At 44.6% G+C, this 18,969-nt stretch overlaps 1 protein-coding gene across 1 annotated transcript in view; it reads right to left on the minus strand.

Moving 5' to 3' along the window:
• LOC139655520 (receptor tyrosine-protein kinase erbB-4-like) overlaps window positions 1–18,969 on the minus strand; it is a 134,226-nt gene that overhangs the window by 31,357 nt on the left and 83,900 nt on the right. Inside the window, exons 17-20 of the mRNA XM_071532956.1 lie at window positions 16,698–16,830; window positions 7,372–7,494; window positions 6,266–6,364; window positions 2,626–2,811 (exon numbers count right to left, since the gene is read on the minus strand). Coding sequence (XP_071389057.1) covers window positions 2,626–2,811; window positions 6,266–6,364; window positions 7,372–7,494; window positions 16,698–16,830 — 541 coding nt within the window. The remainder of the gene's footprint in view (window positions 1–2,625; window positions 2,812–6,265; window positions 6,365–7,371; window positions 7,495–16,697; window positions 16,831–18,969) is intronic.

Below are 18,969 nucleotides of genomic sequence, written 5' to 3' on the forward strand. Positions count from 1 at the left end.
TTCACTCATGCACTCATGATCTTGGAAGATTGGCTAGGCTTTGGAGTGAAGAATAGCAGCAGCCACTAGCCAACACAGGAGTCAAGTCTGATCACTCAGTTTCATTTCATCAATGCACACACAGGGACAGAGAGCAGGAGAGGGAGGCAAACGCAAAGACTACTATCTTTAACTCTGACTGAAGACAGAACAGTATTCTTGTGCAAAGGTTACTTGAGAACACAGACAGAGAAAGGCCATGGCCTTGAACAGTATATCAGTAGTACCAGTCGGCTTACAGCCTGCTCATTACTACTTAATTCCCCATTGCCTTCCCTTTAAACCTTGACACACATTCTGATTAACACACAGTATATGACATACATGTGGATGAAAGAAGATCATGCTGGGTTTGACTATGCAGATTCCAACATAGGCTAACTAGCTAACCTAACTTAGTATGGCTAAATTACATTTTTTCAACCGCTAGGCTTCATAATATTAGCTTGCTCCTCTCTTACCTCTTGCCTTTTTCCTGGGCTTCAGTCTAACACATTACTGTTGTTCTGAGAATATGTTTGCCTCCAGAGGAACTCTGCCTCCAAGAAATGTTTAGATAACTAAAACTCTAATCTGCAGTTAAATACCAGGTAATTAGTTCTGCCAATCCATACAATCTGTTCTAATAGTAACAGTCGGAGCACTCCAAATATTGCATGCATTTATTATAGTATTGTGTTACTGACTCCAACTTTGCATCATAAAGTGTGGCTCTTTTTCACAGGCAGAGAAGAGGGCTTGTGAGTGGAAGGTTGCTGGTTCAAATCCCCAGAATGACTGGAAAAATCTGGGCGGTGAACATTACAATAAGAAACAACAACAACAGACACTCTCCCCTTCCTCAACAACTACTGTGCTCTTGAGCAAGGCACTTAACCCCCAACTGCCAACAGTTAACAGGAGCAGACTGGTTGTACAGGGCAGCTGCCAGGTGTTTAATGTATGCAGCTGTGTGAATGTGAAGCAGGGTGGTGCTGAAAAAGAGCACACTTGCTCAATCAACTTTTCCCACATACAGTAAGTAAAGGTTAAAAAGAATTGTGTGCATAGTGGTTATCTTGTCTAAATTCCTGTCAGGCAGATCCGTAGTAATTCAGCCCTTTTTCAGATAATTTTATGCTGCCACTGCTTGTAAAGCTGATGTTGAATGCTACTGCATCACAGGCAGATGTGTGCCTGTGCAGCATGTAATAGTAGCACAGCATCCTAGTGCCAGCCTGGAGTTATAACTCAGAGAAGTTAAATCTTTCCCAGGCAGTTACACTATCAAGCAGTCTGTCTGTATCTACTTAATTTGCACAACAAAACACAAATGTTCTTTGGGTAAGCAAAAGTACACACAATATTTCAAGCACTACTGCTGTCTCAACAATAATAAGTACAGAGTTTGGGTGGCAGAGAATGAGTCGCGCTATCATTAATTTGTTGACTTTTTGCGTAGTCACTCTCTTCCTGGAAGCCTGATCTGCGCTGATCTGCCTCCATGTTATAGAGTTCAAGGCAAACTAGTCCTGTCTGCTTCTCACTGTGTCGGTGGCCCGTCACGTTGTCGTGAAAGACCGTGAATGTGATCATTGCGCTGTGTTGTGTCAAGCGGTGAGGATAATTAGGATCAACAGGGGCGAACTGGAAGAGATTCATACTACAATGTCAACACAAACACGCTCCGAAATCTGCTCTGTGTGTGTTCTCTCTCACACACACAATAATGATGTGATACTTTATTGAACCCTGTAGGGACCCAGCAAATATTTTGAATAATGACGGCCTGCACAAACATGGAAAACCTAAGTAAACAGCATATAGCACCAAAATTAAAGCTCATGTTCATAGTCATCCATAGTTGCAAACTGCTTTTTTTTTTTTTATATTATTTCAAAATAGTTTCCAAAGCTGATTTCCTTCTACCCGATGGCCCCAGTACTGGGATAAAAATGGCAGAGCAAGGAAAAGTTGCAGAGAAAAGGTGCATTTTTTTTATTGATGACATGAGTGTTGTACTGTTTTGGAAAGATGGCGGACTTCAGAATCAGTAAACCAAATGTATTTTGTCCAAACTATGTCTGATTACAAAGGGTTTGAATAATAGTGTTAAAAAATATAAGCTTTGTAAATACAAGGGCCAGTCATGTTTCAAAAGGGGCTCGGATAATTTTTCTCTCGTCACTCTGCAACGACTTGCTTGTGATTTCAAACGTAACTAGACACACTCCTCTTTCCAACGCTACCAAACACATCACAATCCGAGCAACACAACCCGTGCTAGCCCCAGGGAAACGTAGCAGTCAAACTTCACGTTTTACAGTCACACCGACAAAAATGTATGTTTTTGTCCTGTTATGTCACCAAAGACTTATGTTAATTTAGTCAAAAGCAACAGATTTTAGCTACTCACCCTACTGTCGTCAATTCAATATGAATTTTTAAGGTGCCATGATATCATATAGTGAAAAAGCTTGCTGGTGAAATACACACAAACACACTCAATCCCCCTGACACAAAAACAACCAACCACCCACCAACACGTACACACACAGAGACAAATCCCCCCAAACACTCAAAATCTCTGTGACCGCAGTCCCTTACCTTGGCGATTTGGACACACCAGTTGAGCAGCAGCTGCGATCCAATGTTGTCCTTGTGCTCGTGGACGTAGTCGAGGAGGCACCCATGGGGCATGAGCTGGGTGACCAGCTGGATGGTGGGGCTCAGGCAGACGCCCAGCAGACGCACCAGGTGGGGGTGCTCCATGCTGGCCATGATCAGGGCCTCCTGGGTGAGTGGAGGAGAGACAGAGAGAGAAACTTAGAGGACTGCTGCCATGGGGTGCGCATGTGTCTGTAGTGTGCGTGAAGTGTGTGTCTGCATGTTGGGGTAAAGTAGTAATCCTCAAAATCCTTGTTTTTTTTTACTTTGATGACGTCTTTGGTGTTTTTGCACTAAACTTCCAAGAGATGCATCACTCCCTGTGGGCCAGAGCATGTTTCCCACAAAATCGCTACCACACACCGGGTGTTTAGAGCAGCAAATGTAAAAGCTTTCAAGAACTGTATATAGTTTGAATCACTATTGTTATTATTACTTTGGTTGTAGGGAGCAGGGTTGTGTTCAAGTCACTTTAAAATCAAGCAAATCCATTTTTTTTTTCAAAACTCAAAAACTGGAAACCTATGATTCAGTGGTTTCACCCCAATAATGGTGTAGTATGTGTTTGAGTATGACTGGTCGGTTGGTGGTAATGGGGTGCTTTGGGATCTACTGTATAAAGTAGAATCTACTGAAGTCCATGCTCGGTGCATCCGTTATTTCATGGTTAACACTGTGTTCTTTTCCAAAGTCTTCCTCCTGGGGGTGGAGTAACATGCAAAAAGAGAGACTTCTGGGCTGACGACTGTATCTGCATGCACAGCATCTGTACACAGATGTGCGTGAGAAAATTGTAAATCCTGCAGAAACCTTATTCAAAGCCCCATAAAGAAGCCTTATTCATCAATATTTCAATATGTGTAAGACACTGAGCGATGCTTTGCACCAACACGTTTAAAACACCAAATATGTGTGGTGAATGCTTGTTAGTACTGGGTGCTGTCTAATATAAAGTCGAAATGTGTTTGATTTCATATAGCAAAAACTACTTTCCATTTTTCTCTCTTGTTTGATATTGTGTGCAAATGCATTTTCTGTGCTTGCTCTCTCATCCCCTTCTCTCTCTCTCTCTCTCTCTGTCTGTCTGTTTCCGTAGCAGATGGATAAAGCGGTTTGCACAGTTGGGACTTGATGTTGGGTAATTGTTATGGCGGAGCTGCAACCAGAAGGGTGTGTGGTGGCGATGAAGTGTTATGATGGCGAGGCTGATATCCATGGCCGGCGTGTATGTATTATGGCCGAGCAGAAGCTGCACTCAAAGTCATTGCTTAAAAAACACTCACTTCAGTGATTCTCTTCATCTCTCACTGGCTCCCCTCTCCTCTCTCTCTCTCATTCACACACTCTCACACACAGATACACACACTCTTGCCAGCTTTCTCAAACTCACAGACGCACACACACTTGTATAAATACACACACACATACACACACACACACACCCTTTTCACACACACCAAATGGTCGAGGTGGTGTATATCCAGGCTGGGCCCCGGGGCGGCTGATAGATAGATGAGGTGCCTTTTTAAATTTAGATGCTAAAGAATGAGCTTAGAGGGAGAGTGGTGTGTGGTGTGTGGTGGCTGTGAGTAGATTAATTCTAGGAGGGGGGCCATAGAGACAGGGGCCAGGGTGTGGGTGTGTGTGTGTGTGTGTGTGGGGGGCATTTGGCACCATCAGTGCCCTGATTTAAACAGAGCCTGCCGGCCCAAAGTAGTGGCACTACATCTCCACTTCATAAAACCACCTGCCCCCCTCCCTCCCTCCCCGACTGCTGAAGATTATACAGCGACAGCCACCTCTACGCCGGGTATACCCTGTACCTCGGGATCAATAGAGAAGAAGACGAGAGGGGCAAAGGGAAAGAGCGAGGGAGGACTTCTGTGTGTGTGTGTAAGAGAGAGAGAGAGAGAGGGAGAGGGAGAGAGAGAGAGAGAGAGAGAGAGCGCTCTTATTCTTTCTCTGTGATCCCAAAAGACCCGGGAGTCGTAAACTGTGTCGGGCTAAACTCTGCTCTTGCTTCCTACTCTCGGGGCAAACATTACGAGGGTTCCGTGTGTGTGTGTGTGTGTGCGTGTGTGTGTGTGGGTGTGGGTGTTTTGGTTTCTCTCTCTCATCTCCCTGAGCGCTGACCTCCATTACTGCCGCCTGACCCTCCTTTCCCATCTAGCTCACTTGCTCGCTCTCTCACTCACTCACTCACTCACACACACACACACACACACACACACACACACAAAGACACACACACCCTGGGTGATAGACTGGCAGAGCCCTGTAACACTGATGCATGTTTCTGTGTGTGTGTGTGTGTGTGTGTATGTCTGGTGCGTATGTGCACATGCATTAATACACACTAAACTTGAGTGTGTATTATTACGTGTTTGCATTTCTCATATCAAATAATCAAACTGGTCACTCAAATGCACATATTTGCAAGCGCAAGCAAATCGCCCTGCATCTATCACATGCAAGGCAGCTTGGGAAGTGTTTTGTTGTAATTTGTGTTTAGGTGTGTGTATGAGTGTGTGTGTGTATGAGTGTGTGTGTGTGTATGCATGAGTGTTGCGCATGCACAGATGGGGGAGAAGGGGTATGAAGTGCAAAAACAGTCGGGAAGTGAGGAAAAAGTCTGTGTGTGTGTGTGTGCGCAGTCGGTGCCTCCATGCATGTACATGAGCATGTGTTGTTGGTTGCGTGTGCGTGTTTGTGTGTGTGTGTGTGTGTGTGTTAGGAGTGTGTTTGGAGCTGGCACTCCAGTGGCTAGTTTCCCAGTGGCGAGGCGTGAGCCTGCCTTTAGATTGCTGTTTAACAAGCCGGCAGACAGAGCATATTGGCTCTGGATGGACAGAGACCCCCGCTGGGAGAAAAGAGGGACAGAGGAGAGGAGAGGGAAGGAGGAGAGAAGAGGGGTGGAGGAAAGAGTCAAAGACGCATGGGAGGAGAGGAGAGGAGAAAGGAGACAAGAAAGGAAATGAGAAGAGAGCAGGGAAGAGGACAAAGAAGAGGGATGAAAGGAGAGGAGAGGCCATGAGGGAAAGGAACTCCCCTGTTGCATCCCCTTTTCGCTTTTTCTCTTCCCCTTTCTCTAGGAGGAGAGCGATATGGAAGGGGGAGGAAATATGACTAAAGGGAGGAGAGAGAGAGATGGGAAAAAGGGAGGAGAGCATTGGTGGAAGAAGAGGGATCAGAGAGGAGAGGAGCGGAAAATTCCCCAGTTTACGCTCTCCTTCCTTCTCTCCTTCCCGTCTGTCTCCCATCCTCTATCGCCCCAGATTCCAATAAAGCAATATCTCATAAACAAGTGGTGTTTTTAATAGAGTCTCGCTCAATACATGCCGGGCTCCACAGCGTGCCGGAGTTCACTTTATTACTGCCTCTGACTGAGAGGATACTCTCATAAGAATTTACCGCCGAATGCACAATCCCACAAAGTGACAGGCTCAGACATTCCACTGACAAGGCTAGGACTTTATGGCACGCACACACACACACACACACACAAACAAACAAACAAACACACACACACACACACACACACACACACACACACACACACTGTTGCAATATAAATACTCACGTCCATGAACTCCACATTGGCTTTAGGTCCAGTGGTCTCGTTGAGGATTTTAATAGCCACGGGAATCTTCACTGTTTCACCTTCTGGGACCCAAATTCCCTGGAATATACAAGCAATCACCATAAACTTACAGCCTTGAATGACACTAAACACACACAAACACACACAGCTATGGCCCTGATGATTTTGACAGGGATGGCCTGTGTTAACGGCACCATCCGCACCATCCGAGGTTTTCTGCTGATCACAACTACAGCACCTGCTAATCCGCTAACCCATTCCATTTGTCGAAAGCCGCACCATCATGATGCATTTCTCACTGTAAAAATTGTCTTATATCTTAAGGGACCACAGGAAAAATTGAGAAAGCGTAGTGTGACACTGGTGGATTTGGTAATTCCCTCTCCTCTTTTTCATTACTAGTCTATTGTCAAATGAGTCTTAATCTGCAATAAAAAGTCTGGAGAAAGAAATTACCTGGTGAAAATAAAATTAAGCAATTAAACCTTTTCACTTAGTACGTGGTACCGGAATGGAACCACCTGCTACAAGTGAGGAGCTGTGGAGCAAAATATGGCCATAAATTAATGGAGGTCTATGTATCCGGATTAAGTATGGAGCTTTGTAGTAAAATAGGGTTATAAAATAAATAGGGCCATAAATACGGGAATTGAGAGGTAATTTAGAGCCGGTAGTTGAGAATGCAATATTTATTCTGGTGAGTTTGCTGAGTTTAGGGGTGGTTATGAATAATTTTGCCAAGGGCAGTGAAGTTGGCAAGCGAACACCAATTTCCGTTCCAGATCCTAGAGCTGCCCGAGGCTCAGGTCTGTCAGGATATACTCTGACAAATAGAAATGTTTATTCTTATTGTTTAGGTTGTCAAGCGGGGTCTGTTCTGCTTGTGAGAGGGCAAGTTGTAAGAAGCTTTATGCCTGACTATCTTCCTTCACCATGGATGTTTAACCTTTAGCTGATTCACTGATATTGCGTCTATACTGCGGAAGACCCACATTTGAATGTGGATTGCTACTTGCCAAATATACACACACAATCACACATACACAAAGAGATACATGCAGATACACACACACACTTATGCTGACCTTGTAGACTGTACCGAAGGCTCCGGAGCCCAGGATCTTTACCCTCTTCAGCTCCGTCTCTTTCAGGATACGCAGCTGAGCCTGGTTTGGGGCCGTCCCACTGGGGGTCAGGGGCTCCACCAGCTGAAAAAACACACACACACATACACATATGAATCATTTAGCCCTTGCGCCCACTGGCCACCTCAGTGCCAAAAAGATGGGACGTGCCGCTCATGGCTACTGCTGCTGCTGTGAAACTACTGAAAAGCTGAAGTGTGGCTCTCTCTTGCTTGAAGTTAAAATATTTTTAACCTCTAGCACTCGGCGCTCTGAAACTCTTTGAAAGTCTCCAGCGCTGTTGGGAACGCTCAATTATGTGCAACCATTCCATTCAAAATAATGATAAAAAAGCGCTGGAAAGGGAAGTTGCTGCTGAACACCCAGGCTCGTCTGTAGTATCTCCACATGGATGCAAGAATAAATAAGGAGACAAAAACGATACAGATGCAATTAGAAATTTCGGTGACTGTCCTGTGTCCGATATGTTATCGCAGTGTGCACACACACACTTGCACATCTTCATTTATGAACTATCCTGTTACTCCAAGAACAATAAAAAAAAACCCACAGGGACAATGAATGTGAAGCTCTGTCTGAACTGGCAGTTTAGGCCGCAGCGTGCACACAATATACAAATCACAGTTTGGTGTCAGCTACTATCACAGCCGACAAAGAGTAGCGGCTCACCAGCTGTGCACATACAAAACAATTCCAATTCAAGGGTATGACAAGCCTCCTCCACACCGCCAATAACAGCTGACACCGAACAGCGTCCCAGCAGCTGGCCGGCCACCCGCCTCACCGCTAGCCGCTGAACAAAGCCTCGGCTACTAAATATAAAGAGCAAGAGCTGGCACCTGTAGCCGAGCTGTGAAATGATCTGAGCCAGAGGGAAGGAAGCGCCATACAGACACCCGCCCACACACACACACACACACACACAGACACAAGCACACACACAAGCACACAGACCCATTCACTTACCATACATCATGCAAACACATGCAGAAAAACACACACACACACACACACACACACACACACATAAATGAATTCATCCTTTCACATAGAACACATCCACACACACACACAAAATTCAATCAAACATCCAGATAGCACACATCACACACACATGCATGCGACACACACAACTATACATAAACTATACATACACAAAATCAATATATAAATAGCATATACACATCACACACACACAAACACATACACAGATACACATCTGTGCACACACACTCATTAACACACAAATTCAATCACCATTCAATTCACATAGCACACACACACACACAAATTCAACCGCCCATCCACAAAGGGCATATCACACTCGACACACACACACACACACACACACACTCATTAACACACAAATTCAATCACCCTCCACATTGCACACATCACACACGCACACATACACAAATTCATCCAAAAAGGGCATATCACACTGGACACACACACACACACACACACACACACACAAGAAGTCAATGCGTCTGATCAATACGCGTCTTAATGAGCCTATCAGCCTATCAGTTCCCTCATTCGCCGCGGTTTATCAGCAGCATAATCACCCAGCTCAGCCATGGCCATCAAACAATATAATGAGACCATATATCAGTCGGTCAGCCATACAAGCACTTACTCAATGTGATATAAAACCATCAGCACAATAGGACCGGCAGTCCCACCATCGGCGGGTCCGCAGAATGGATGACATTGCCCGCAGCTCGGCAATGACACGCCGTTTAATGGCTATTGTTATGGCTGGGCCCGAAGGCGGAGTGTGAAGCCTGCGGCGCAGTCACCGCTGGAAGTGAGTTAGCAGTCGGGGAGAGGGAAGGGAGAACGAGGGATAAATACTGGAGGTCAGAGAGGCAGAGAGAGAGAGAGAGAGAGAGGAAACAGGAGGGAGTGAATGAGTGAGTGATTGTATGTGGCAATACAGAGTTTTTTATGCTATGTTTCATGATTTTTATTGTTTTAAAATTGTGTCAATTTTTATCCATATTTATTGTTTTTTCCATGCACTGAGGCAAATTCCAATAAACTTTTTGACAAGGCAATAAATTATTGAATCTTGAAGTGCATTATATGATAGGGGGGAAGGGAAAAAATAAATAAATAGATAGATAGATAGATAGATAGACAGACAGATAGACAGATAGATAGATACATAGATAGATAGATAGAGTACTACTACTACTGATAATAATAATCATCATCATCATCGTCATAATTTAAGAAATAACAGGGAGACATGATAAGAACGCAACAAACACTACATAGGGCAGCACTTGTAGAGAAGGATATTTTTGTATTGAAGCTGCCAATATTTTGTGCCAATATTCAGTATCTTTAAATTTGACCATTTCCATGCCAAGAAATTACAAGGTTTCAGTGTTTCTCCCAAAGTTACATTCTTGTCGGGGTGGAAAAGCCTCTGAAACAGCATTTAGATCATCCCGTGGCACTAAAACTCTCAACTGAAACCCACACTATACATTTCTTTTATGTGGGTTTGCAGCTCTCTTAAGGCAGGGTGACCCACCACACCTATTCAATAGGGAAACTCTGGGATATATTGGGCCTGTAAATGAAGAATTAAATTACTTACAATTAATGAGCGCCGATTTTATTTACTTCAACAAGAAGGTATAGCTTTGGTCAGGGCGGAACATCCATCATGTTGGTGAGATGGACGACGGATATCAGCCCGATATATCGATAATAACTGTGTGCATACACTGCATGAAAAACAAGAAAATGATAAATACTGTAGATTGAGAGAGAGAGGGAGAGAAATGGAGCGAGTCAGAAAGAGACAGCAGAGATTAGACAGAGAGAGAGAGACAGAGAGAGAGAGAGAGAGGCGGTGACAGAGCAGTAATAAGAGCAGATGGTGACAGGCTGTAGCTGTTATTGTTTCATTAGGGCGAGCCTGGACTGGACTGATGTAGAGAGGAGAGGATAGGAGAGGAGAGGAGAGGAGAGAGGAAAGGAGAGGAGAGGAGAGGAGAGGAGAGGAGAGGAGAGGAGAGAGGGAAGGAGAGGAGAGGAGAGTGCGATTAAATAAGATGCAGTCCCAAGGTCTCCAAAACACTCAAACATCCAGCCTCTCTGTCTATCTCTCTCTCGCTCTCTCTCTCTCTCTCACACACACACACACCCACACGCACCCACACCCACACACACATGCACACACACCACTTTATTTACCAGCTAATGATGCACCCTGCCTTTGCCAAATGAACTTCTCTGGTGGTGCAGTGGAGAGGATTCGGATGTTTCATTGGACAAATAAGCAGTACGTTCAAGCCTCGAGCTAGAATACATTCACAGAATTATTTTGTATTGAATAAGTAAACACTGTCCTCAAACATAAACTCGTGCTGCTAACCCTCGGGTATATACTTAGATGTTCAAATTACCCGTATGAAATGCTATATTTGTTACAAAACGCTGTCTAATTGAAGGAGGGCGAGGGAGAACAAGCTTACCGCACAACAAACCTTTGCCTAAAGGCAAGCGCACTTTGGGGAACCAGCACCGGTATCTGTGTTTGTAAATGGCTTTTAGTTTTAGTAAGGACAGATACAACCACATGAATATGTTGCAGGAACCTGCCCAGTGAGTTTATCACACTAGTTTTTGCAGCTTTTCCAATGCCTCGGAGCCGGCTCATATGTACAGTGGGTTTGCAAAATTTTAAGCAGTATTTAGCAGCTTCCAGGTAATCAAACCAGCAGCATTTCGACTTCTAGGCAGCTTTCCTGACCAGCTTACCACCATCTGGTGTAGTATATCTTTACATCCCGATAAGTGAGAATGGCTCAAATTACACTGTCTCCCTTTATAGGCTCCACTCCAACAGTGAAATCTTTAACTGTGAGTATTTGCTTGCAGAGTATCTTTGGATGAAACCTCCTACTCCTACAATATTTCTACTCTATCGTTCATGCCCCGTCCGCACATTTAGCAGTTCTAAAAGCACCCAAGAGGAAGTGTTTGGAGAAAAATCAAGTTTTTCTCTCTTTAAAGTTGATATAGGTTACAAGGAATGGACTGGTAGCTAGTGGTTAGAGAGACACAAGAGATTTGTGGTACAATACACTAGATTTGTTCTACTGTATAACAAGAAGCACAGTGCAGGGCAGAGGCAGGATACATGAAGGTGAACTGTGCATTGCCCTCCAACAAACCCTACCATCAACAACCCTAGGCAATCAGATACATATTCTTAGGCTGGGGACATACTAAAGGATTACCAGGACAATTTACTCCAGATTTGTCCATCCCAACAATTGAAGGGGAATCCCAGTTGGAGAGTTTGTCAGGACAACTGGTCAGGATGATCTGGTAGTGTGAGGGGTTTCAGATTCAAACTTAATCACACCGATTGACTTGCAGACTGATCTGAATATCAAAACTGCAATTACGACTCGATATTTACCCGGGCCCTGAACAAGTCTTCTGTTTTTCAGTGTGTAATAATGATCATGGCATTAATGTTGTGGCACCCAATCTGGCGTAATGCTAGGTTGGGTGCCCCCCCCACCCCAAGAGCAGCAGGCGGGGGCCCTCAGGTCAGACAACCCAAACTACCAAACCTATCCTTAACCCACCCGCCTCTTCATTCATCGCCATTCAGTGACATTAAAATCAAACACTACTTGAACTAGACGGTGCTGTGCACTCCATTCCCTTGCATCATTAATTGAGTGGCATAATAATAATTTAACTACAGGGCTAAAAGGACAGACAGAATGTAATGAAAGTCACAGACGGAGACTATTTGGCGCCATTCATTGCTTGATCAAATAATAAGCCCCAAATAAGACAAATGTAGGTTAATAGCGAATCTGAGTGGAGTTTTTCCTGGGTATGGTGTTTGTTGCTAGAATAGTTAAACATCCTTGTGTAGCTACACTTACTTAAAAGGGAAAGCACAGTGGCACGGAGTGAGCCTATTAAGGCAATTTGCGCATTATGATAGGACAGCATGCCTATCATTATGCAAGGTCATTCATTCTGCTACAACAGTGTGGCTACAGAACCGAGCCCGGCGCCAATAAAGTTACTTCTCCTCATTATTTTATGCTATGATTCCAAAAACATGAATTCCTAACAAAATCTTCCTCTATGTCTGCGAATCTTTAACATGCTCTTATCTGTCAGAACCAGTATACTGTATGTCTGGGTTACATTTCTTCTCAGTCTCTTTGTGAATTCATGAAAGCTAACAACATTTGATCATGTAGACACAGAAACTTGGCTGTTTTTCCTAGTGTTAGGGCCTGGTTCACGAGATGTAGTGACAAGGCCCTTGCCGCCTGGGGGCCCCCTTTCTCTCGGGGGTGCGGGGCATTCCTTGCATCAGTGGTTCTCAACCTGTGGGTCGGGACTACCCAGGGGGTCACGTGGTAGTTTTGGGGGAAGGGTCGCGAGATTATAGATGGGATAGGGAAACAACATATTTCTGGCTTATAAATTCTTTATCATGTCTATTTTTTTATGTTTTTGCTGTAATTTTTGCTTTTTTCTTGTGAAATACTGAATACTTTTCAGCCTCTAGGCTTCATCTGATAATCAAATGAAACAACCTGAAAACGGAAAATCATTCTCTTGCTGAACAGTGAGGGATCAAGAGCCTGCAGGATAATATCAGTTAAATGGCTCGCCTAATCGTCTAGTGTGACCATATTTATGACTAAGAGACAAAAATCTGTCATTATGTGTGATGCAATGCATTTTCCAAACCGCTTTTTAAAAGTCTTCTAGTGTGCCTCAGTTCAGTTAGCCTGGGCCTGAAACACCGGGAGCTGTCCAGTCGCCCCGGTGCTGAAATCCTTCTTGTAAGAGACTGAGAGAGCATGTAACCAGCGAGGGAGCTGTCCACAACCCGCGGTGCTGAAACACTATCCCAGCCCCTGTCTCTACAAAGGGAAGTGAGAAAGGGCGACTCCAAGCACATTAGTCCTGCTTCATTGGACCCGGGTCAGAGTTCAAGGCCCCGGGTCGCGCTGCAACAGTGAGGGGACTCTGCTGGTTGCACTGTCTCTTCCCGCGAAAAGCAATTTGTTTTCAGGGCCTTCTTCAAAAAGGCACCGCAGGGTGAGACGGGCATTTTTTATATTAGCCTCTGTGTTTCTTTCAAGGTGAGAGACAGGGAGAGGGGGGGGGAAAGGAAAAACTGAGTTAAAAAGATAGAGGAATAAAGCTTCTGCTCACAAGGGAGACAAAGAAATAGATAAATAGAGAAAGAGAGATCAAAATAGAGTGAAAAAAGAAAGAGGGAGGGTGAGCACTGAAAAAGGCAGAGGCAGAGAGCGATAAAACAACAGGGAGAATGGTAAAACAGAGAAAGAGAACAAGAAAGCTATGAAATAGGAGTGAGTTTTGCAAGTCAACACGGCGCAACGGCCATCGCCATGTGTCCTTGATATGGAAATCCTGGCTGAGCGTTCAGATCACATTTTGACAGTGTGTACTGGAGGCATCTTTTTCTGTCTGCCACGAGAGGTGAGCTCTGTGTTTAAAAAGCTGTGAGAGAGAGAGAGGGAGAGAGAGAGAGGGAGTCCCTGAGCCTTCGCTGTCCCCAAATCCCTCATACAGACAAGCTTGATCTCCATTCACAGGCACAGACTCTGCTCTATTATTCGTTTGAATAGCGAATCCACATCCGCCGGCTGTCTTACGGTTATCAGCCTATCGTAAAGGTTTCATCAGCCAAAAGAGCCTCTGGAAAGCATGATACATGCGTCTTGTATCATACTTTCCAGAGGGTGCGGGTCTTTAGTATGCTGGCTGGGTGAGCGTGGAGAGAGACTGCAGCATTCAAATAGAAAGTAAGAAAGTTTTCTTTATTTTTACTATTTTTCACATTTTAGAATAATAATAAAGACATCAAAACTATGAAATAACACAAATGGAATTATGCAGTGACCAAAAAAAGTGTTAAACAAATCAAAACTATCTTATATTTTAGCTTCTTTAAAGTAGCCACACTTTGCCTTGATGGAGTTTCATGCATTTAAGAATAAGCCTTTAGATCATAATGGCTTTAAGATAATGAAAAACAATCAAACAATCCAACTTTTGACTGGTAGTATATATAGGGAAGGAGAAGTATCAGTGTGTCTGCAGTGTGAATGCCTGTATTTATGTATTCAGTTGAAGAATTGAAGAATTAAATTCTAAAATAACATGAAACAACTTGATTTTTGATTCCCTCACTTATAAAATGAGTGGTGGTATGAAAGTAAAGCATACTGTGGTTTACTCTTATAGTTATGAGGCATAAGACCCTTTCTTACAAAATAGTTTTTGAGGACAGACTCATGTTTTTGAAAAATTGGCTGATACTGTTAGCTATGCTGTTACAAAATGGATATATATAGTGGCATTTTGTATTGAAACCCTTCATTTGTTAGATCACATGATGAGCACACACACACCCACTTCCCCACAGGGTCGAATGATAAATGTCAGGTAATGGCACTGTCAACCTTCAACTCTCCCTTTCACTCTTCACCATTTAGCTGCATTTCATGCCTTCAGCTGAGGTAGGGATTCAGTGTGTTGTGTTCAGGGACACTTCAGCAGAGCACAAGGCTGGTGACGGTCCATATGGGCCGTTGTGGGGATCGAACCTATGACCTCTCATTAACGGGTTGTCTGTCTAACCTGTAGGCCAACCTGCCACAGGCTTTAAAGATTTTAGCACGTCTAATTACCTGTACACCCAATTAGGTTTCCTGGGAGTGTGAGAGAAATTGACTTGGCTTACTATATTTCACATCGTCCTGGCGGGGTATTGAGTGAAGCTTTGCACCGGCGATAACCACGTCTCAGAGGGACTTCATAAACTGTGGAGTTGGATGCAAAAGGCAGCAAAAGGAACCCCTCCACCCCGTCCCGTTTCCTCTCCATCCCACCCCCCCCCTCCTCCTCCGTCGCCTCGCCCCCACGTGTGCTTTTTTTCCTCCGTCCGGCCCTTCCCTTCCCTTCCCTTCTCTGTGACAGTACATTAGCGAATCTGCTCGGACTGAAGACTTCCCTCCCGGTCAAGGGGCTGTCGGAGCAGAGCCCGGGTTGATTAAGATGGATGTGCGCGGCCCGGGACGAGGCAGAAACAGCTCACGGCCGACCCCCTCCCCGTCTCCGGCCTGACAGCTGTCTATAACGCTGCTGCCTCTACCTGTAAATTATACTAACGCAGTCTGACAAGCAGCCTGCCCCGCTCCCATAGGCGAGGCCAGACAGCGGACCAGCAGTGATGATATAGCTGCATCGGGAAAGCGTGTTCGTGTGTGTGTAGAGGCACAAAGGTGATCGAGCACTCTAGACATGCAAACGCACACAACCACACATACATACGTGTGCACACACACACACACACACCAAAACCCCGCGCTCCCCTACACCTCAATCTTCTGACTTTCTCCTTTGAATATAAAGTCCGTTCCGCGGTCTAATGCTTCCCAGAAACGAACCCTCTTCAAGGCCAGATCGATGGGTGATGGCGGCCATGCATAATCTTAAAACATTCTGCACAGTGCGTGGTTTGGCTAAGTACCATGCCCAAGGTTTAATACTTCAAGGTTTGCTTAGAAGTCTAGTTTAGTCGGCATCCGTCTGGAAGACTGCATTGGAACTTTCAAATGGGGAATCTATAACAAACACAAACAAAATAGGAGGGGGGGGGGGGGGGGGCGCACCGAAAGCTAAGCAAACAGGATTAGGGAAACTCTGTCCTTATAAAGACCGGAGACGTATACAAACATCCCATCTAGGTGCCGAGTGGAGTGTGATTCGGAAGATTCAGAAGAAGATTAAAGCTCAGAAACGAAACATCGCCTTGTTTGTTTTTGCCACAATAATAGTGAAAAGGCAGACGTCCTTCCCAATTTCCTCTCGGGGTTCCATAGAGTTTATCTTACCTAATACCACTGTAATTTGTTGACAGATAATAATACGAGACAAAGCTATTGCCAATTCATTCTGTGGTTGAAAATACATTATTTATCCTGCACTCTACAATTCTGTATCGGCTGACAGAAATGAGCCCAAGTCAAGTAATTCCTCTTTTAAATGATACATCAGCCAGAAGGCATCATTATGCCATTAATGATATATCATTCTGAGTATGTTAATCTAAGTGAAAGAAAAATACAATTTTCAGCTGCCTTTACAGTCACTGGCTGCAAGAACTGATGCACAACAAAACCCTTTGAGCGGTGTGGCTGATGTCGTGACCTTTGCCCTCTCACCTCTGTCTCCAGGAAGCGGCGCAGAGCCCTCTTCTTCTTGATGCTCTTGCGTCGGACGTAAACGGCGACGCTGAGCGCCACGATGACGATGATGAAGAGGCCGCCAATAATGCCGGCTGCTATCAGTGGCGTCCTGGAGAGACGGAGGAAGAGGAGAGTCAGAAATTAACTCTGCATTAAGAATGATGAAAACCATATCGCTGATTTGAGCTAGCTGATTGTTTCCTGAAGCTCCAATAATGTTTCAGTGACAGGCGATGTGGCAATGCTAGGACATGAACTTGCTGTTATACCCAAAGACATCATTCATATTGCTTAAATTTCAAGTTAAATTGATATCTTGACCCTGCAAACATATCTTTAGGATTTGGAATCAAGTCTCTATCTCTGTTGCATAGCTATGGCTAAAAAACTATAATCGTCTAATGGTGGAAATCCCGGATCACCAGGAAAATCAAATTCTTCCGTCGATCAAGGTCCATCTGTCTGCCAAATTTAATGGAAATCCATTCATACATTTCTGAGATATCCCACTGACAGTCAAAAAACATTAACAGATGAAGACATAACCTCCTTGGAAGAGAAAAGCAAAGAGATGACTAAGGTACGCCACAACTACAAGACAGTCACAGCTTTATCAGTGTGTGCAAGTGAGAGAAGAGGGACAGTTATTTTACTTTGTTGCACCCTTAAAACATGGCTGACTACATGTATGGTCCCCCACACACACACACACACACTCACACTCTCCTCCTTCTTCCCTCCTCCTCCTCCCTTCATTTTGCAGCTCTCCTTATCATTCCCCTCTCATTTTGTCTCCTCAGTTTCTTCCTGCACCTCCCCACGCTCACTAACAGCCTTGAACAATAAAATAACAACCACACACACACACACACACATCCACAGACACACACACTCACATCCACACAGGTGGTTTTTGGGGAAAGGGTTCCATTTCCACTATCCTGTTTCCAAATAGGCCAGCCCTACAGAGATCACAGCACACAGCTATTACCAAGTTCCATTTTCAGCGGTCAGAAGAAGAAGAAGAAGCCTTTCAGGGCTTGTGTGTCTCTTACTTGGGTCGAAGAAAGAAGAAGCTGCAGCTAACTAGTGTACTGGACTGGATTTTCTTGTCTTTTAGTCGCGCGCAGTCGACTCTACGGCGGATGTGCCGACTGATCCTGTCTGAGCTCGAAAACCTCAATAAGAAGAGGTAAAAAAGAAGTAAACCTATCCTTCACAATCTGCTTCTGACTCATCCGGGGCAATTCTGCTGGAGGCAAGCCTAAAATTGGAAGTTAAAAGCTCTTTCTCTTCACTAATGATGGCACTAATGCATTTGCCATTTTCATACCTCTTGTTTCTGCTGTTGTGCTTTCGCCACCCCGCTCCTCCTAACAAAAAAATTCGAAAAGCTTTGCTTAGCCTCAAACACTGACTTACGCCGGCTTAAGCGTCCGATGACTCAACTCCTGTCCTTCTCTCCCTCTCTCCCCCCTACTCCTTCCCCTCTTCCCTCCCATCTTCATTCCATTTTCACCCTTTTATCGATGCCGGTGTCTTCTCTGTCCTTCCGTCTTTCAACACAGGCACATAGCATAAAATAACATCCTATTCTACCTGATACTCTGAGTTCAAAACACTAGTCTTTATTCGTCGTAGAGGCCATTAGCGGCTAATGGAAGACTCATGTACCATGGAGCTGGGGTAGCACAAGGTGCCGCCGCGTACGCCATATTGATTGTGGCGGTCCTAAAGAAGGGGGAGCATGAAATTTACAAAGAGGCCCTGGGTTTTGATATAATGAGATATACAGCCATGTGGTGAATAATAATGCAGCGGTTTGGAATGATTAGGAAGAAGGGGGGAGAGGGGAGAGAGACAAGGAGAAAGACAGAGACGGGAAGAAATTAACCAATAGGGGAGATGTGGAAGAGAGTGAGAAAGAGGGATGGGGATATAGGGAAAGAGAGGCATGGAAGAGAGAGAGAGAAGAGGGATTGGGATATAGGGAAAAAGAGATATGTGGAAGAGAGAGAGAAGAGGGATTGGGATATAGGGAAAAAGAGAGATGTGGAAGAGAGAGAGAAGAGGGATTGGGATATAGGGGAAAAGAGAGAAACGGAAGAGAGAGAGAGAAAGATGGATGGGGATATAGGGGAAAAGAGAGATGTGGAAGAGAGAGAGAAAAAGAGAGATGGGGATATAGGGAAAAGGAGAGACATGGAAGAGAGAGAGAAAGAAGGATTGGGAGATAGGGGAAAAGAGA

Source organism: Centroberyx affinis, unplaced genomic scaffold (genome assembly GCF_046629955.1).
Source record: "Centroberyx affinis isolate AG114_WGS23_722 - 3 ecotype Tasmania unplaced genomic scaffold, CSIRO-AGI_Caff_v1 ptg002293l_1, whole genome shotgun sequence".
In the NCBI taxonomy this organism is placed as follows: Eukaryota; Metazoa; Chordata; class Actinopteri; order Beryciformes; family Berycidae; genus Centroberyx; species Centroberyx affinis.